Here is a 20,940-nt window from a genome sequence, read left to right as displayed (position 1 = left end):
CCCCCAGGCTCCCAGCCTCATTCCTGATGAAGGGCTTTTATCCAAAATGTCAATTTTCCTGCTCCTCTGATGCTGTTGACTGCTGTGCTTTTCTAGCACTACACTCTCAACACGTTTTATTACTACTGCCAGCCTGTTCTTTCATGCTCACTCATTCTGCGTCTCTTTGGAGATGACAGCATCTCTTTCCATTTTGTGAATTGGCATCTCATTCAGAACTTAAGAATTCAAAGTATTTGCTTTGTCTTTTAGTATGGGCACAAAGGTAAGTCTTCTGTCAAATTTGCCAGCAAGGGTCCGTCAGGGAGCAGATGTGTTGGTATCATTTACATCAATGCCAGTCCTGCAGCATATGATAACATAAGAAAAATGAGCAGGAATAGGCCATCTAACCCGTTGAGCCTACTCAGAAATACAGTAAGATCATATCTGATCATTTTGTGGACTCAGCTCCACTTACCTGTGCCCTCACCATAACTCTTAATTCCTTCACTGTTCAAAAATCTATCTATCTTTACCTTAAAAACATGCAATGAGATAGCCTCAACTGCTTTACTGGGCAGAGATTTCCACAGATGCACAATACTTTGGGGAAGAAGTTCCTCCTCAACTCAGTGCTAAATCTGCTCCCCCTTATTTTGAGGCTGTGCCCCTAGTTCTAGTTTCACACACCAGTGGAAACAACCTCCCTGCTTCTATTTTAACTATTCCCTTCATAATTTTATGTTTCCAATAGATCACCCCTCATTCTTCTAAATTCCAATGAGTATAGTCCCAGTCTACTCAATCTCTTCTCATAAGCCAACCCTCTCAATTCTGGAATCAACCTAGTGAGCCTCCTCTACACCCCTTCCAGTGAAAGTGAGTACATCTTTTCTCAAGTAATACATAAACAGCTTACATGGTAAGCACACTGAATGTGCTTCAACCAATGGTAATGTCTCAAAGTCTAAGGGTAGTCCTTCAATGAAATCAAGATGGAATGTTGTCCATCAAAGGGGCTTTGTCCATCAAAGCAGGAGCCACTGCTGCAGTGGGAGTTTGGGAAGTCAGTTGTTGGAATTGGAGGCAGCATGTAAGCTTGGGAGATAATTGAGCAGTGGAGTGCACAGAGGTACTGTGGGAGAGATGGTCATTGTTGAGCACCATCGACCCAGCTTTGATGGGAGGCATAACTAAGCTATAGGCCCAGGGGTTCATGTGGGGAGGTGAAGAGTTAAATAAAAGAATTGAGTGAGAACTTGGGGAGGGTCAAACCCACTGGGATTGAAAGGGTCTACAAGGCAGAAAGGAACAAGAATGTTTAATGACGTCAGCTAGATTGACAGGCTGAGCCTGCAGAAGACTCTGAGTCACCATCCATCCTGATTCAAGTTGCAAATATGCAATGGAAGTGAAAAATGGCTGCCACCCCACCTGAATTGGACAGAGTGATTTTCCTTTCTCTCTAAGGGAGCAGCCGTACTTGTGATTGATGTGTGGCCGTTCAAGAGACAATTGCATTTATTTTTGTTGTGACCACCAACTGATCACATTACTTAGGAGATGCTTTGTTTCTGACATTGCCCATATAGGCTTATTGGAATCGTTACCAATGAACCCAGGAAAATAAGTTGTTGCAGTCTCTATGTCCTCTGCATACAAGTGACCACAGAAATTGAAGACAGATACATATAGCTGGAAGTCCAGCACCAGAAACAACCTCCAGTGGATGTGGAGCAACCTCTTACTGCTGAGCCTCCACAAAAAAAGTGCCCTCATGATGCAGCGAAAGTGCAGGAAATCGTCTTCGATGGAATATCCTCCAGCTGAGAGTGGGGTACCACCACCGCTAAATTACAATATCCCAGGACACCACGACAAAGCTGTGCATTTGCTTCAGCATTTGAGGTGCAGGCTACTATACTATGTACAGAGGTAGAGGCCAGAACACCATGTCATGTACATGCAACACAACATTTTTTCCTACTGGGGTCAATGAGTGCCATAAGATGCCTCCATGAGGTTCCCATGCTTGTTTAGATGTGGCAGTTTGTTGCATTGCAATCCACTCTTCCACTGCTATGTCTGGCTGCAAAGATAGATCCACAGTTGAGATGAAGAAACCTCCCCTTTGGTGGAGCCTGTTCATCTTGGAGTTTTAGGCAGGCCACCATGGGTGCATTTGTGGCTAGAGGGTCCTGTCATGCTGTGTGCGTCCTGGCCAGCTGCAGGTTCACCTTTCTTGGTTTGAACTTCCCTGGGGTTGAATGTTGCAGCCTTGCAGACAGGGTGGAGGGCAAGGATGAGGTTCCTCTGCAGTGTCCTGAAAGGAGATTTCCTGGGGGTCCAAAAGTGATTCCTGCTCTTGCATGCCTCATGACAACATGGATTGCAGGGCTGAATGCATATCTAGCAAACGTTGATCTTGTTGGACTTTTTATAGCAACTACAAATCTATCCGTGGAGACAGCTGGATACACAGATGCCAAACCAGCAATGTGCAAATGGCTTTGTTGGACTACACCAACGTTTCATCCAGCACAGTGGTCTGCAATTAAACATTAACTTTACAAGTGACCATGTAACCACTTGATTGTGATTAAAATCAATCTGGTTTATAAATATACTTTAGAGAATGTAATTTACCATCCTTACCCGGTCTGGCCACATGTAACTCCTGACCCACAGCAATGTGGTTGACTCTTAACTGCTCTCTGGGCAAGTAGGAATAGACAATAAATGCTGACATAGCCAGTGACATCCAAATCCCATGAACGAGAAATAAGAAAGGGATGATCACCTTATTGGGATTGTATTATAGACCCCCCTAACAGTCAGAGGGAAATTGAGAAATGTGAGAAACAGAACTCACTCACAAATCAATCAGCCTGAGACAAAGCCTTGGAAACAAGAACAATTTATTACAGTCTTGCCACAACTGGACACATCTGTAATCAAGCAGAAACACACGTGAAAACAGAGCACGTAAGCAATCTTATTCATTTACAAGTTGCGGAATCACGCCTCCCTTTTCCCATCCTATCATAAGCCGATTACCTTACTTGTTTTTTTCTCTCTAGTTATTTTCTTATCTGGCCATCCTGCTGTCCTTGTATGTCTGTATTCTTTGTTCCTTGTTTGTTACAGCTTGTTCTTTTATCCAGTTTCTCCTGTCATATTATAAGCTTTATTGTGAAATGAAAGTTATTTCCGAGCTTAAAACTATTTTCTTTAAAAGACCCTCTATATTCATTAAAGTCTTAGCCTTAAGTATGCTACATGCTACAAGAATTCCGCGACCGTTTGTATAATGTTCCCCTTCCCCTCCCCCCACACTACACCCCCTCACCCATCTGCAAAAACAACATTTCTAATCTCCCACAATTCCCCCTTTTTCTTTTTCTCTAACTGTTGTTTCTGCACTTATTAAGTCTCCTTTAAGTCACTTTCTTATGTTCTGCCCTCTTACACCTTTTGGCGATGAGGTTCACAATCTTACATTTACATTTGTGTTGTTCATCCCTCAAACTCTAGAAGCATCCTTTGACTCTCTCTTTGTTGCATATCACCTGCTGATTGTAAAAGCATCTGATGATTTATTTGGGTTCCTTCCCCAAGGGATGTCATCAGTCGGCTCATTACCCATTTTAGGACATTGAACCCTACCACCAGACCCATTAATATCAATAATCCATAGATAGCTAGATTGACTAACCACCTTCCCCAACCAGTCAATCCCCAATTCCCCCATTCCCATCCTTTTTCGTTCCGGTACTGATTACCGGCTTCCCTTATCTTGGCGATTTTGTCTCGCACACGTTTGGAGATATCAGTAATGTTAGAGGAGACCTCAGGTATGTACGTACAACATTCCTCTCCAATTAGTGCACAGGTACCACCCTTCTCTGCTAGAATATAATCCAGAGCCATCCTGTTCTGAAGGATCGTTAGCCTAGTGGCAATCATTTCAGTCGTTATGGCTGCTACTTGGGATTGGATTTCGGTCAACGCATCAGCAGTATTGTTGGCCAACTCTTCCAGGGAAGCCGCCAACTTTTGTATTTCTACTCCTGCTCGAGCGGTCCCATACATAGTTATCAAACTCCAGAGGAGGTGATCTCCTTCGGTTACTTTCCGGATTACTCACCTTCCTCCCCTGTTTATTCCGAGGTATTTTTGGGGCTCTCTTTAACAGCCTCAAGTGGGGAATTATATAGGCGAGGTAGCAGCAGCCACTCCAGCCTTTTTGGCTTTGAGGTAGTGTCTGAACTGAATGGTCCCAGCACCCATTTCCTTTACAGGCACCACTCCAAACGTACTTCTTGCCGGGGATAAATGGGTAGGCCTTTAAGCCACCCACCCAATATGTCCCATTCAATATTTAGGGAATGGTTGTGGGAATAGCTTGGTTGGTGTAGACACAAGATGATTTTCCTAATCGGAAGGGTGCAGTATCATTCTGATTACAGAAACAAGTGGTATTTACTGCTCCTTTCGGGGGGGGAAACTCTAAGGCCATCGATAGCACCCATAGTTTTCAGGGTTGGTCGAGGGAACCACCCACAAAGTTATAATTACCCCTTTCAAATCTCCAAGTTGTACCATTTGAGCCCGAGTCAAATTGTTGTACATCGTCCACTTCTTTCGTAAGTGGTATTACCGTGAGAGGAATTCCGGATTCCCCATGGCATGGGATCTCCGCACATACCCAACAGTCGGTATGCCCCTTTAGCTTAGCATAATTCTGACATAAAACGGTAAAATGATTTTTTTTTCCACCCCCCCCCCTTAGCAGCTAGAGCCAATATTATCGTGACAATATAAAGCTGACCATTCATTTCAGCTCACAACCCTATCTGTCTATTCCCTAACTCTTTAATTACCAGGGAGGAGTGAGTCCATGCAACACTTACAATTGTTTTGGGATACAGTTTTTTTTAACCAATTCTTAATAGTCTCTTATCTCAGTCCATTCTTTTTGCTCAGCTTGATTTTCAAGGGGTTGTCTGTAGGATGTGCTTGCCACTCTGTCAAAGGGGAAGGAGCGTCCACCGGGCCCTTAACAAGAGTGTGATAACTCCACCCTTTTTCAGCAGTTTGGATGGCTGTTTCAGTAGTCAGGAGGGTTAGGAACGGTTCCCCCCAACTTGGGTGCAGTTTGGTATCTTTCCAGGTCTTTATCAGGACCCAATCACCCGGCTGTATTCGATGTATGGCGAACTCAAGTGGAGATGTCTGGGTCAACAGACCCTTCTTCCTAAGGACAGACAAAGAAGAGCCAAGAGCCACAATATAGTTCTTTAAAAACTTATCATTGAACTCTACAGTTGGTAATTCCCCTCTTCCACCCAAGAAAGGTAATCCAAACATCATCTCATAAGGAGAGCGGCCTATATCACATCAAGGCACAGTCCTAATGTGTAGCAATGCGATAGGTAAACATTTTGTCCATGGTAATCGAGTCTCTAGGACTAACTTAGACAATTGCTTCTTTAAGGTTTGATTCATTCGTTCCACCCGTCCAGAGGAAGGCGGGTGCCAAGGAGTGTGGAATTCCCAAGAGATCTCTAATCCCATTACTTCTTGTAGGATCTTAGAGGTAAAATGGCTACCTTGGTCTGAATCTATACTTTCCACCACTCCATATCGAGGAATTATATGTTCTAAAAGAATTTTCACTACTCCCTTCGAGGTAGCTGAGGACATTGGAAATGCCTCCACCCACCCAGTTAGGTGATCCATTAGGACTAATAAGTACTTTTGTTTCCCTACTGAGGTAATTCTGTGTAATCTGCCTGTATTCTTTGAAAAGGTCTTACCCCAGGGTTTCTTCCACCTCTTGGCCCCCCTCTCGTTACTTTCTTATTAATCTTTTGGCAAGTCTGGCATCCTGCTCATACCTGCTTGGCTAATGTATATATCCTTTTACATCCGTACTTCCTTAACACTATGTCACACATAGCTTGGGAGCCCCAATGACTGCCTTGATGCAAAGTGGTTAGGATGTTTTTCATGACTGGTTTACTTAATAACTCCCTTCCATCCGGGAGGATCCATCTTCCTTGGGTTGTCTTAGCCATCGTTACAGTTACTGCACTATCCTCCATCCCAATTTTTAAGCCCAGCAATATAATCAAATCCCTACGTAATAGATTACTTCCAGGAATATATAGTAATTGTCCTATCACTTCCTCATCATTTCTTCTAATTAGGGTTAGTTCAAAAATAGGCACCAAGAATTCTTCGCCTTTTACTCCGGAAACCTTAAGATACTCCTTAGTCAATTTAACGCCGGTAGGTCTAAAACTTAGGGATGACCGTGCCGCTCCCGTGTCCACCAAAAATACTGCCTTCTCCCCTTCAGGTCCCACCTTTAAATTTATCAAGGGTTCCTGGTGGGTCTCAGGAGGAAGGAACCCCTGACTCCCCTAATCTTCATCTAAGGTCATTAGGGAAACGGCTTCCCTTTCTCGTGCTAATCCCGGGCATTCCCGTCTAAAATGCCCCACTTTCCCGCAATGGTAACACCCTGCCTGTTGCCTCCTTTCCCGGGTATCTGACCCTTGTCTTTCGTGTCCTCCCCTACCCTTCCTGTTATCCCCTGATCCCAGTCTCCTTTTTGTTATTTCTTCTACTGCCTCCACCATCATTTTGGCTTTCTGTTTCTGCTTCTCGTCTTCCCTTTTCACATACACTTTCTGTGCCTCACGTAACAGTTCTTCCATCTGTCTTTCACTCTATCCATCTAATTTCTGTAATTTCTTTTGTATGTCCGGCCATGATTTAGTTACAAACTGGACCTTTAAGAGTCCCTGTGCTATCTGATTATCGGGATCCATTCCCGAATACTTCCTTGTGGCCTCCTTGAGCCTTTTAAGAAATGCAGAAGGGGTTTCATCCTTCTCTTGTCGTACTTCAAAGGCCTTAACAAAGTTTTGTGATCTAGGTACCGCCTCTTTAATTCCTAATATTACCATTTCTCGTAAATCCCGCATTGATTCCCTATCTTCTCTGTCATTATTTTCCCAATGAGGGTCAACATTTGGGAATTGCTGTTCTGCTGGGGCCCCTTCTTCCCCAACTGGGTGCTTCTTTTGCCATTCCTATAAAGCCACTCTCCTAATCATATCTCGTTCTGCTCCTGAAAATAACATTCCTAAAATTGCCATCAGTTCTCCCCAGGTATATAAATTAGGCCCTAGGAATTGCTCTAATTGTTCAGCTAGTCCAACTGGATCCTCTATTAAACTTTTCATTTCCTTTTTAAAGACCCAAACTTCACTGCTAGTTAAGGGAGCGTTTACATATCCGATTGTACCTTCCCCAATCGGAACCTCTCGTAAGGGACATATTTTTATATTTTCCATTATCTCTGCCCCTCCTTTACGTGTGGTGGCTCGAGTGATTCTGCTCTCCCCCCCCCCCAGGTTTTGTATCTTTTAGTACAGAGTCCGTACCCCTTTTCTGTGTCTGGATTTGGTTCTACTTCGGGAGCTGTAGGCTCGTTCCGGGGAGTAGAATATGGGGGCGGCAAACACGTTAAGGGATCCCATTGTGGCTTCCCTTTTTCATTCTTTTTTTCCCTGATTCCTCCGTATTCATGGGATATAATTTTACTCCCGCGCTCCCTATCCAACAAGCCGCATATTCTGACTCTTCTTGACTGTATGTTTCTTTCCGATTGACGTATATATTTAGATCTTGGCATAGCCAATCTTCATCGGACCCGTTTTTGGGCCAAAAATAAACCAGGCGCCTTAATACTTTCTCTGGTCCAAACGAAACAACAATAGTTTATCATTTTAGCCTTATCTTTCTCCCGCGTCCGGGAGTTGTGTTCCCAATTACCCAACATTTTCCCCAAAGGACTGTCAGACGGAATATATTCCCCTGTAACATTATTTACAGATCGATCGTTACACAGGCAACTCCCCGTGCCTCCCATTGCTGCTAATTTAATTAATCTTAACGAGGTCCAGTGTCACCTTCTTTCACACCCCCTTCAGGGTCCTGACTAGACACCTTACTCGTCCGATTAATCTGACCAATTATATGCTTTTTGAGACTTCAACTGTTCTCCATAAATCACTTTTATGTAAGGAAAAAGAGATTAGTTAGAAACTGATAGTAAGGCAGTCATGATCTGTAAAAAGAATAGGAGTTAACATTTTATTTCATAATCTGTAAAATCCTCAACCTTAAAAGAAATCATGTTAAAATTTCCATAGTAGAAATCAGATTCAAAACAGTCCCGGATTTCAAGCTCCAGGGAACAAAGCACAAACATTTAATCACCAACAAACAAATGTGCATTCAAACTGAATCACAAAGGGTTAAACTTTCTACTTGCTGTATTAGCTTCCCGCAACGACTCCTATAGCTTTTGAATATTTTTCTGGATGTCTAGCCATAAGTTAGTTACGAAGTGCACCCTCAGTAGCCCTTCAGCTACTAGCCCTTCTGACACGGGCTGTTTTCCATGGACATATGCTTAATTTTATATATCGCCAATTCCCCGTACTTTCGTACGCCCGACCACCAAGGCAATACTTAAAGGTCTCTTTTTTTACCTTGGTCTGTGCACAGAGTTACCTGGTCATTTTGGTGTGCCCCGTCCTGCGGCAATTACTGCAGCAAATACCGCTGCCCCCGGTCACCCGGATATATCCTTTAAGTCCTTTCCCTAACCGGGTCTTGTGCACAAGAGTTGCCCGACCGAACCCACCGCGTCTGCCCGCCTTGTTTCCAGGGTCTCCCAGTCCGAATTGTACTCGCCCAAAACATGAACGACAAGCAAGGGAGTCGGAGATCACCGAAATCGGCGAGGTGCACCTCCCCCGTCGTCCCAAGAGTGTCGAGCAGTCGGAGTTTTGGATCCCGAACGAGGCCCCCAAATTGTGAGAAACAGAACTCACTCACAAATCAATCAGCCTGAGACAAAGCCTTAGAAACAAGAACAATTTATTACAGTCTTGCCAGAACTGGACGCTTCTGTAATCAAGCAGAAATGCATGCGAAAACAGAGCACGTAAGCAATCTTATTCATTTACAAGTTGCGGAATCACGCCTCCCTTTTCCCATCCTATCATAAGCCGATTACTTCACTTGTGTTTTTCTCTGTATTATTTTCTTATCTGGCCATCCTGCTGTCCTTGTATGTCTGTATTCTTTGTTCCTTGTTTGTTACAGCTTGTTCTTTTATCCAGTTTCTCCTGTCATACTATAAGCTTTATTGTGAAATGAAAGTTATTTCCGAGCTTAAAACTATTTTCTTTAAAAGACCCTCTATATTCATTAAAGTCTTAGCCTTAAGTATGCTACATGCTACAAGAATTCCGCAACCGTTTGTATAATATTCCCCTTCCCCTCCCCCCACACTACACCCCCTCACCCATCTGCAAAAACAACATTTCTAATCTCCCACAAGAAATAAACTTGTAAAGAGATCTCTGCTATCTGTAAGAATAATAGGATGGTTATGGTAGGGAATTTTAACTTTCCAAACATAGTCTGGGACTGCCATAGTGTTAAAGGTTTCGATGGAGAGGAATTTATTAAGTGCGTACAAGACAGTTTTCTGATTCAGTATGTGGATGTACCTACTAGAAAAGGTGCAAAACTTGACCTACTCTTGGGAAATAAGGCAGGGCAGGTGACTATACATCTCTATGACTCTATAAATAACCCTCCATCAAACTCCCCAAAATTGACACATCCAAAATTTGGGAAAATTGAATTCGAAGTTAGAAGATCATAAATTCAAGACCAATCTCATTTTTTGAGTACATAATCTGGATTGACACCTCAGTGCAGCACAGAAGGGGCATTATCAAAGGTGCCTCCTATCCGATGGGCTATTAAAAAGGCTTAGCTAAAGTGGTCATTAACAAGACTAGGTGAATCATATTCAAAAGAGATTTTCCAACTGACAACTTTTCTTTGAGCTATATTTGTACCTTGATACTAGTGGAGAGGAAAGTATATGTTTTTTTTTACTGATACGCTTGAGTTTTCTGTAACCAGAAGGAATTGATTTAATACTGCCAATACTGCATTTCTTTAATTACCTGTCAAAGGTAGCCAACAGATAATAGCCTTTCCAGTGACACCTATATCCCAAATCATAGATTATTGAAACGTTAAAAATCAATGAAAGGAAGTTATATGATATGCCAATATAAGTGTAAATAATATAATCTTATTAGTAATAATTAATGCAAAATCATCTGTCAAAGAATGATAAAAAAAATTATTTCTAAGATCTACTGGGTACAGTATATGTGGTTCCCAGGACGTTTGTCTCCAGCCGGACTGTTTACGGTAGCTACTCTGCTCCAATCGGAGCGGATAAACTGTAACACATTAAAGATGGCCGATACCGTGGGAGAAGTGCTGCCGATGGTCAGCGGTCGTTTGACGACTGTGTTTGTACGAAATCTGCCCAAGTCTGCGGTTGGTGAGCAACTGGAGAAGATTTACAGCGAGGTGGGCCCGATCAAACACTGCTTTGTGGTGAATGAGAAAGGTGAGGGGGAACACGTGGTGAAGGAACAGCAAGCCGGTACAGTACTGACAGGTCCAGCCTCCTTTTCCTGGTGATTTAGCTGAAATCTTCATAATTTCCAGAGTCAATGGAGAGGTGAACTCGGGCTTTGCCAGTCGTATGGAAAAGATTTATAGAAACATAAAATGGCCACAATACAGAAGAAGACCATTAGGTTGATGGTATTTGTGCCAATTCTAAACAAGGAAAAACTGGGCTAGCTCCATTTCCCTTCACCCTGCAACTGTTTTCAGGTGAAAGTGAGGACTGCAGATGCTGGACATCAAAGTCGAAAAGTGTGGCGCTGGAAAAGCACAGCAGAGTCCTGTTGAAGAGCATATGCCCTAAACGTCGACTCTCCTGCTCCTCGGATGCTGCCTGACTTGCTGTGCTTTCCCAGCGCGACACTTCCCGACTTTTCAAGTGCTTATCTAATTCCCTTATGAAAACCACAATTAAATTTGCCTCGGCCACACATCTGAAGAGTCCATTCAGGTTCTGATAAGTCAGCAGTTGTTCCTCATAATGTATCTTTCACCAGTTGTCCTGAATTGCTATCTCCCAGTCCACAAATGGGAACAGTTTCTCTGTTTTTCTGTAACCTGTTTATATACCTCATAATGTTGAACAGCTCTTCTACTTTGGTTGTGTCAACTTTGTTCTTCTGAAAAGTGGTTTACAATGTGATCATGGACAGATAAACTGTTTTGTGTCTGATGATCATTGAGGAGTGGCCAGGACAGTTGAGTTAACACTTATGCTCTTCAAATTGTCAAAAGTCACTTGACACTGAGTTATAGTCCAACAGGTTTATTTGAAATCACAAGCTTTCATAGGACTGCCCTTTCAACACCAAATTAAAGCGCAGCGCTCCTAAAGCTTGTGATTTCAAATAAACCTGTTGGACTATAAACTGGTGTGTGTCTTTTGACCCTTCCACCCCACTATAGTTCCCTGGCTTGTCCTTACTCCGCCATTCAATCAGCCATGATTGAATGGCGGAGTGGACTCGATGGGCCGAATGGCCTTACTTCCACTCCTATGTCTTATGGTCTTATGGTCTACTATCCTCCTTAAACAGTGGCACCATGTTAGCCAACCTCCAGACTTCCTTTTTAAAATATTTGTAGAAATTCTTACCTTGTGTTTTTTTATATTTCAGGCAAGTTTCTTTCTGTATTCTAATTTTTCCTTCCTTATTAATTTTTTTTAGTAATTGTTTTGCTGGTTTTTATATTATGTCAATCTCCTGATCCATGGGTGGTGGGTCTGTTGCTTGGAATACATCTATTCTGAAATATCAAGTTAAACATCTGCTACAGCATCTCTCTTAATCTATCCTTTAATCTGATTTTTCTCATTTAATTTTAGCCAGTTCTGTTTTTATGCCCTCCTATTTAAGTTTTAAAACATTTGCTGTCCCTAAACACGAAGTAAATGAAAAGACTTCAAACATTTAATACAGATGTGTTTGTCCTCAATCAAATTGATTGGCAGCATTTCCCACATGCTGCAATGTGATACCTCGTCTGTCCTGCCATTGTTAATTACTTAAATAAATATATTTGAATAAAATAATGATGCATTTGTATATTTTGTCAAACTTGCCACAAGTTGCAATACGAATTTGAACCTTGAGAATAGAATAAAGCATAGTCACTTAGCAGAATATCATCAAGTAACTAGCTTCTTATGTAGCAGAGTAATAAGCAATTCCTCGAGACTGAAGAAGCAAAAACAAAGGAGCACCTAACTCCCTCAATTACACATCACCCAACATAAGTGAAACATTACGTAGAAGTTACATCAAGAAGAAATGGGCCACCTTGTTGTACCACACAGACTTGTACCTGTATTAGTTTCCCTTTTGACTAGCTTGTTCTTAATTTTCAATGCAAAGGGTAATGCACTTGACCTATAACAAACCCTCTTCGTGCTACTGCTGAAAGATTAGATTAGATTCCCTACAGCGTGGAAACAGGCCCTCCAGCCAGAAGGATGGTAAGGACAAGCCAGGGAACCATCGAACTGTGAGCCCGACGTCGGTGGTGTGCAAGTTGTTGGAGGGAATCCTGAGGGATAGGATGTACATGTATTTGGAAAGGCAAGGACTGATTATGGATAGTCAACATGGCTTTGTGCATGGGGAATCATGTCTCACAAACTTGATTGAATTTTTTGAAGAAGTAACAAAGAGGGTTGATGAGGGCAGAGCAGTAGATGTGATCTGTATGGACTTCAGTAATGCGTTCGGCAAGGTTCCCCATGAGAGACTGATTGATTAGCAAGGTTAGATCTCATGGAATACAGGGAGAACTAGCCATTTGGATACAGAACTAGCTCAAAGGTAGAAGACAGAGGGTGGTAGTGGAGGGTTGTTTTTCAGACTGGAGGCCTGTGACCAGTGGAGTGCCACAAGGATCGGTGCTGGGTCCTCTACTTTTTGTCATTTACACAAATGATTTGGATGTGAGCATAAGAGGCACAGTTAGTAAGTTTGCAGATGACAGCAAAATTGGAGGTGTAGTGGACAGCGAAGAGGGTTACCTCAGATTACAACAGGATCTGGACCAGATGGGCCAATGGGCTGAGAAGTGGCAGATGGTGTTTAATTCAGATAAATGCGAGGTGCTGCATTTTGGGAAAGCAAATCTTAGCAGGACTTATACACTTAATGGTAAGGTACTAGGGAGTTTTGCTGAACAAAGAGACCTTGGAGTGCAGGTTCATAGCTCCTTGAAAGTGGAGTCGCAGGTAGATAGGGTAGTGAAGAAGGCGTTTGGTATGCTTTCCTTTATTGGACACAGTATTGAGTACAGGAGTTGGAAGGTCATGTTGCAGCTGTACAGGACATTGGTTAGGCCACTATTTGAATATTGCGTGCAATTCTGGTCTCCTTCCTATTGAAACTTAAAAGTGTTCAGAAAAGATTTACATGGATGTTGCTAGGGTTGGAGGATTGGAGCTATAGGGAGAGCTGAACAGGCTGGGGCTGTTTTCCCTGGAGCGTCGGAGGCTGAGGGATGACCTTATAGAGGTTTACAAAATTATGAGGGGCATGGATAGGATAAATGGGCAAAGTCTTTTCCCTGGGGTTGGGGAGTCCAGAACTAGAGAGCATAGGTTTAGGGTGAGAGGGGAAAGACATAAAAGAGACCTAACGGGCAACTTTTTCACGCAGAGGGTGGTATGTGTATGGAATGGCTGCCAGAGGAAGTGGTAGAGGCTGGTACAGTTGCAACATTTTAAGAGGCATTTGGATGGGTATATGAATAGGAAGGGTTTGGAGGGATATGTGCCAGGTGCTGGCAGGTGGGACGAGATTGGGTTAGGATATCTGGTCAGCATGGACGGGTTGGACTGAAGGGTCTGTTTCCATGCTGTACATCTCTATGACTCTAAGCTGGAAAGATGGAATTAAAATTACTTTCCTGCAATTTTAAGCAGAAAGTTATTGATGGTAGAATAGTGGACTTCCAATGCACTGTTATTGGATGTGACCATTACCCAGTGCTGTGTAGCAGTGTTGTCCTTCGTTTTGGTTCAGTTCAGTGAAGAACAGTGATTTGATTCCTTTTTCCTTTTCCCCCAGGGAGTCATACTTGTCGTGGTTTTGGGTATGTGACCTTCTCACTTCCGGCAGATGCGCAGAAAGCTTTGAAAGAAGTGAAATTCTATGATGGCCAGAAACTCTCTGTTTCTCTCGCCAAGAAGAAGCTTTTGGGAAAGAAAGCTGGTGAGTGTTCCAGTATGTTTACACATAGAGCCCTGCTCTTTGCAGACAGAGTGAATATGTACACACACTGCGCCTGTTTTAAATTAACAATATAGGTGACACCATTCTCGGGTACATTCCTCAGGTCGATGACTCTGATGGTCAAGGCAATCTGTCTGATTTAAATTTAACCAAAGACTGTCAATTAACAGTCAGTCGTCATTTAACTTAAGCATTCTCCATAGTCATGCATATATCAATCAGAGTCCCATTGCCAACCAATCAACACTTTCTTCTCATAGAGTGTAAAATGTTGTTTCCCTTTACATTGGTGTTCTTGCAACTGTCCCAATGAGTGGAAGAAAAAAAATCATCACCGTGTCTTTTTTTCAGCAATATTCAAGTTTTGTGTTACCAAATGACCATTTTACATTTCCTTTGCAGCCCCCAAGGAAGCTTCTAAAGCCAATACAAAACAACAAACACAGAAGAAATTGCAGAGGAAAGCAAGGCTGATAGTTCGAAACCTGAGTTTTAAGGTACTTAGTCAACATTCATTCAATTTAATTTCATGCTACTTTCACAATTATTTTGGGAGCCAGTTTGTCCTGCATTTGAGGGGTTGTCACTCATTCTCTGAATCTATCCAATAGTAATTAGAGAGGCAAGGGATGATTTTCACTATGTATGACACTCTTTACTTTAGTGTAATTATTTTAAAAGGAATGTCAGCTCATCAAATACCTTTCTTGCTTTGTTTAATAATTTCTGTATCCTCAATATTGGTTGTTATATTGATTGGAGAGCTCTGGAATGCCTCGCACATCTCTTTGGCCACATACACTGTAGTGGAATGTTAAAAGTTCTTGTTTCCCAAAGTTATTTTAAAAAAAACTCCTTGAAGACTCTGTGCCGTGATCTTTCAGTGTTGTGCATGGAAGTTTGTCTCTGAAATTGAATCCTGCAATAAACACCTCTGGTGTCACCTATGAGTCAGTTTTCATAGTAAATTTACATTGTGAACCTGCCTATGATTTTGAGAAGTGGTGACATTAAATACATAGAAACTAAGAGCAGACATAGGGCTATCGAATCTGTTCTGTTATTCCATATGATCATGGTTGATCCTCTATTTCAATGCCATATTCTCACTTTCTCCTCATACTCTTAATGCCTTTAAAATCTAAAACAATTATTTATTTCTCTCTTGAATATACTTAGTGACTTGATCTCTACAGCCTTCTTTGTTAGAGAATTCTACAGGTTCACAACCCTTTGAGTAAGAACTGTTTATCCGGATGAAGGGCTTAGGCTTGAAACGTTGATTGTCCTGCTCCTCAGATGCTGCCTTATCTGCTGTGCTTTTCCAGCATCCCACACTCGACCTTATATGACTGCAGCAAGACATGCCTGCATCTAAATTCAAATCTCTGTTTTATTTTCTTTCAGTGAAGGCCAATGTCATATTTGACTTCCAATAGCTTGCTGAACTTGCCTGTTTACTTTCATTGCTGAAAATGTGTTGCTGGAAAAGCACAGCATGTCAGGCAGCATCCAAGGAGCAGGAGAATCGACGTTTCGGGCATGAGCCCTTCTCCTGAAGAAGGGCTCATGCCCGAAACGTTGATTCTCCTGCTCCTTGGATGCTGCCTGACCTGCTGCGCTTTTCCAGCAACACATTTTCAGCTCTGATCTCCAGCATCTGCAGTTCTCACTTTCTCCTGTCTACTTTCATTGACTGGTGTGCAAGGATATCCAGATCCCTTTGTACATCCACGTTTCCCAATCTAACACAGTTTAACTAATACTCTCCCTTTCTCTTTTTCACACTGTAAGTCTGTAATGTAATAAAGTAAAATGAAATGTTAGATTTAAAATAAATAAACTCGTTGATCCAAAGTCTATTGATGGGTGTATTGAATCAAACATTCAGTGAATGCATGAGAATTGGGGGATACATTCCACTGATTAGACACACAGCTGTTCTAAAGGATTAATGTTGGCAAATAGCATCTCAGCTCTAGCGTATTGCTGCAAGACTGCCTTGTGATATTGTCCTGGAACCAAACATCTTGAGGTGCTTTGTCAATGACCTTCCTTCCATCATAAACCATGAAGTGGGGATGCTCACAGCTCATTGTGCAATGTTTAGTCTCATTCGTATCTCCTGTAATAACAAAGCTATCTGTGATGACGTGCACACAAACTTGGACAGCATTAGGTTTGGACTGATAAGTGGCAGGTAGCAAGCAGGAATGACTCTCTCCAACGAGAGAGAATCTAACCATCTCCCTTGACATTCAATGACATTATCATTGCTGAATCCCTCACCATTAACATCCTCAGGGTTATAATTGACCAGAAACTTCATTGGGCAAGACACTATACTGTGACTTTATGATGGTTAAGAGACTCGGAATTCTGTAACAAATAACTCACTTAAGCTCTATGACATCCACAAGGCACAAGTCAAGGATATGATAAATTACTCTCCAGTTGCCTAGATTAGTGCATCTCCAATAACAATTAAGCTTCGATACCATTCAGGTGTTTGATTGGCATCTTAACATTCATTCTCTCCACAGCAGTGAGTATCACATACTAGATACACTGCAGCATCTCTCTATGCTTCCTTCATCAGCACCTTCCAAGCATGCACCATCTAGAATAACAAGGTCGGCTAGCTCATAGGAACACTATCACCTGTAGGTTTCCCTCCCAAGTGGTACATCATCTTTCACTGTTGTTGGATCACCATCTTGGAATTCCACCCTACAGCATAAGGGTTGGAGAAAATCAAGAAGGTGACTTGTCACTGCCATCACTAGGGAAATTAGGAAGGTGCAATGAATACTAGTGATTTCAGTAATTCCTTAAAAGAATATATTTTGAAAATGTTGAAACAGCTTAACTGATCATGCAGTATCTGAACTGTAAAGTAATATTTGGGTTGAATTAGCTGTGAGCTAGTTTGCACTTTCCTTCACTCCTTGTGATCCCATCCAGTGGGACTTTGCTCTGCTTTCTGTGACTTCTGGAAACAGGACAGGGTGGTCTTTGTAATGTGAAGGGTTTGAAGTTGGAAGCTCAGTTCAGTTAAATTGGTCTGCAACATTGCGAATGACTGCAACACTGACCATACATCGTATATGTATGGGGAAGTGAATAAAATCAATGGCAAGTTACTGGCGTTTTTGGCAGGCACTAAATGATGGTTTTAAGTGATGGTTTCAGTCGTGTTAATGTTTGAGTGAAAGTCCTTTCACCTAGGCGGTGATGTCCAGCAGGACAGGGGCAGTGGACAGCTGAAGAGAAGTCATGGAGGAAACTAGTGTGGTCTACCTCGCTAAAGACTGAGAGGATGAGCAGAGGTGATGCTCTGATCACAGTCACAGAAGTTACCATTTATTGTATTTGTTTAAGTCTGTTTGAGTGCTGAACCTGAGGTTCAAATATAGTTGTGGCAAACGTGATGGGGAAAGGCATGAATTTAAGAGGTTGAAGGATTTTGGAGAGGAAAGTGAGGTCAGAGATGGGATAGTAACGTAAATAGAAGCAAGAATCAGTCTTATGGTAATTTACAAGAACAAAGGAATTGAGAATGAGATCTTTAGAGGAGTGTGTTGATTTTCAGATTATTTCAGAAGGAATTATTTCAATATTGTTATTGAAACGATCATCTCAATATCTCCACAACCTCTGTCCAAATATTTCCCTCTTTTCAAATGTGGCCCAATACCTTTGGAACTGTAACTAATGGTTACTTTTCTTTTCAGTGTTCAGAAGATGACCTGAAGGCACTTTTCTCGCAATATGGGACTGTACTGGAGGTTCACATCCCTCGGAAAGAAGGTTGGTGATAAGAGGGAGAACCATCTGATTCAGGAAGCTTGTTACTGGTCTCATAACCTCACAGCGAGACATCTAATCCAGTCTGGACTGGACTATTTGTCTGGGCTTGCAGTGTTCCAGTCAGTTACAACATGTACAGACACGGAAACTACGAGAAACTTAGAGAAGTTATAGAATAAAGGGTGAAATCATAATCAAATGAATAATTCTATGAGAAACAAAAGGAAGGGAAAATTGGAAAGGATTCTAATGATGTGTGAAATTTCAGGGATTTCCAGCAGACTTGCTTCGGTTCTATCATTGCCCCACCTTTGCACTCAAAACTGACTCAATGGTGAAGCATATGGGTGTCTCCATATCATGTTAGTGGCACTGTCTCCTGTATCAGTGGTTGAAGTGTAAATCTTATGTGAATTCTCTCTACATTCCAAATGTATGATTTTGTTTATACTGCACAGAGATCAGGTAATTTCTGTTCATTAAAGCAATGCCATATTTGATGGGATGTTTCAAATTCAAGCATCACATTTCTGAATGGCCTGTGTATTTTTTTTTCTCAGATGGGAAAATGCGAGGATTTGCATTCGTTCAACTGAAGAACCTTCTGGAAGCTGGGAAAGCCTTGAAGGGAATGAACCTGAAGAAAATTAAGGGTAATGAAAGAATTTAACAGCTACTTTGTGGAGTAGAGGTAGGGATTGGGAGGTGTGATATGTGGTGGTATGGCAAGCTTCACAAATGGGAGGTTATGCCTCAAGGGAGGAAAGGCTGAAAGGAGCAGCCATACTAAGCCGATTGTATCTGATATCCTTTTTTGTTCAGGTCGTCCTGTAGCAGTGGACTGGGCAGTGGCCAAGGACAAGTACAACGCAGCAGTGAATCTCGAGAGTGCAGGTAACTGGAAAAGCCAAGTTATTGAAACCTTCAGATTTTCCAATCAGTGACCTTGCGTAAGGAGCGATTGCCCTTGAATTTTTGCTTCTTTGCTGATTTCCTTGCAGTTTGTTGCCCATCTATACTAAAAAGCTTCCATTTATATAAGCATTTTTTAATAGTAACATTTCCAGGTACTTTAAGAGGACAGTTGTCAAAAAAAACCACTAAATCACATTACCTAGAAATTAGGTCAGAAACTTTGACACAAGGACAGGTTTTAAAGAATATGTTTAAAGAGGGCAGGAGGTGGAGAGGTTTCGGGAGAAAATTGCAGAATGTAAGGCTCAGGGATCTGAAGGAATGAATACCAGTGGTACAGTGAAGAAAACTGGGGATGAGCAAGCAACAGAAATATGAGGGTAGAGATCCAAGGAAGTTATAGGGAGAGGTATGGTGAAAGCAAGAATGAAATTTTAAAAACTTGAGCTTATACCTGATCTGGAGCCGGTGCTGATAATCAAGCAAAGGACGTGATGGGTAAGTGGCATTTGGTACAGAGTTAGGATGTCACTTTCTGTGAATGTATGTCCCTGTTGGAATTTACAACAATATAATAATTAATGGCAGGAGCTGAGGATAAGGATGATCTTCAGGCTGCAGATAAAAACAACGAAAGTCAGGAAGAAGCAGATAGTAAGGACCATGTGGATGAAGCAGAAAAAGAACCTGCGAAGGAATTGAATGTAATGCTGCAGCGGAATGTGGTGTCCAAAAAGAGGTAATGGAGCATAATGTCAATCCTCTCTCCATAGATTGATGCTGTGAGCTGCTTGAGAGTGGTTTCGGCCAGGTGCATCTGGAAGTCAGTAAGTTGCAGTCCCTTCAGAAGGCACTGACCTATGACATAGATCATCTCACCTGGTTCTAACACACAGGCACTGAGCAACAGAAAGCTTGTCATCTGTAGAGGGGAGCATCACAGCTATATGCCCCCTATTGGAGTTCCACACTCTCATTCCAGGATGCATTGAACATTAGAGATAGTGGAGGTCCTTATTTACTCCTCTCTCCTCCACCAGCATGAGTTCTGCCAGCAATGTGATATGACTGCTGCATATACTTATAGGATTCAATAAGATCACTTCTCTAATGGTATAGACCTAACTCGCTTAACCTTTCCTCATTACCTTTCCCCATCATTGCAGGAATCGGTTATCTGAACCTTCTCTGGACAGCTTCAAACACAATTCTGTCCTTTTCTCAAGTAAGGAATCAAAAGCTGTACATAGTACTCCACATGTGGGCTCACTAAGTACACCTGTAGCAACACTTCTCTGCTTTTATACTGATTCCTTTTGCAATAAACGTCAGAAGTACAATTGCCTTCCTGATAACATGTGGTATCTGCAAACTGAGTTTCTGTGATTCAAGCACTTCAATCCCTTGCATTTACCTTCCTAATTTGTTGATCTACTAAAAGCCTTAAACTTAGTAAATAATTTGTTAGTGTAGTGCTAGAGAAAATATTTTTGTTTGTGGAAACCCACAGCAGACATACAGGAATCAAATTGAATGAAAATAAACAGATGGCTGCCATTTGATCCATCATGCCTTTTTGGAGCAATCCAATCAATTGTCTTTATCTATTCTTTCTGGAACTCACTACCACAAGAAGCAAAGGAGTGATGGGGCAAATAATGTATTTGCATTCAAAGAAAGCTAGATATGTGCATGATAGAAAGTAACTGGACAATGTACTGATAAGAGTTGGGTAAAATATGATGGGAAGAAACTTAGAATCAACACTAATTTAGATTGTTTGAGATGAATGCCCTGTTTCTGTGCTGTAAACGCTATAAAACAGAGTCCAGAATTCTAGGTAAATTGAGATAGGCTTCATGGACCTGAATTGTACATAATTTAACTATATAAGATTAATCGTTGATCTAACTAGAATCTAGTCTCTTTATAT

The 20,940-nt window shown here is 41.9% G+C and overlaps 2 protein-coding genes across 3 annotated transcripts in view; one reads left to right on the top strand and one right to left on the bottom strand.

Annotated features, from left to right (window-relative positions):
• Positions 1-3,437: 3,437 nt before the first annotated feature.
• On the bottom strand, positions 3,438-8,848 carry LOC148145829 (syncytin-1-like). The gene is made up of 2 exons (XM_087999767.1): positions 8,575-8,848; positions 3,438-5,239 (listed from the first exon to the last, which is right to left on the bottom strand). Exon 2 carries the CDS (start codon positions 4,072-4,074, stop codon positions 3,499-3,501), a length of 576 nt encoding a protein of 191 aa, XP_087855893.1. The 5' UTR covers positions 4,075-5,239; positions 8,575-8,848; the 3' UTR covers positions 3,438-3,498.
• A 1,487-nt stretch (positions 8,849-10,335) lies between these two features.
• Positions 10,336-20,940, top strand: part of rbm28 (RNA binding motif protein 28) — a 31,527-nt gene continuing 20,922 nt past the window's right edge. The window contains exons 1-7 of one of the 2 annotated variants that reach the window (XM_043713954.2): positions 10,336-10,507; positions 14,118-14,261; positions 14,685-14,779; positions 18,017-18,092; positions 18,653-18,745; positions 18,915-18,986; positions 19,596-19,746. In XM_043713954.2, coding sequence (XP_043569889.2) covers positions 10,351-10,507; positions 14,118-14,261; positions 14,685-14,779; positions 18,017-18,092; positions 18,653-18,745; positions 18,915-18,986; positions 19,596-19,746 — 788 coding nt within the window. In that variant the 5' untranslated portion in view covers positions 10,336-10,350. The remainder of the gene's footprint in view (positions 10,508-14,117; positions 14,262-14,684; positions 14,780-18,016; positions 18,093-18,652; positions 18,746-18,914; positions 18,987-19,595; positions 19,747-20,940) is intronic. The other variant, XM_087999438.1, reaches the window with a different exon arrangement.

This window comes from Chiloscyllium plagiosum, unplaced genomic scaffold (assembly GCF_037043375.1).
Source record: "Chiloscyllium plagiosum isolate Xiang-an unplaced genomic scaffold, Cpla_swu_hap1 HiC_scaffold_23, whole genome shotgun sequence".
In the NCBI taxonomy this organism is placed as follows: Eukaryota; Metazoa; Chordata; class Chondrichthyes; order Orectolobiformes; family Hemiscylliidae; genus Chiloscyllium; species Chiloscyllium plagiosum.
This window is presented reverse-complemented; position numbering and strand designations above follow the sequence as displayed.

What these genes read in the sequence shown, in the direction of transcription:
- LOC148145829 (XM_087999767.1), bottom strand. Translation starts at nt 4,074, where the DNA reads ATGTATGGGACCGCTCGAGCAGGAGTAGAAATACAAAAGTTGGCGGCT.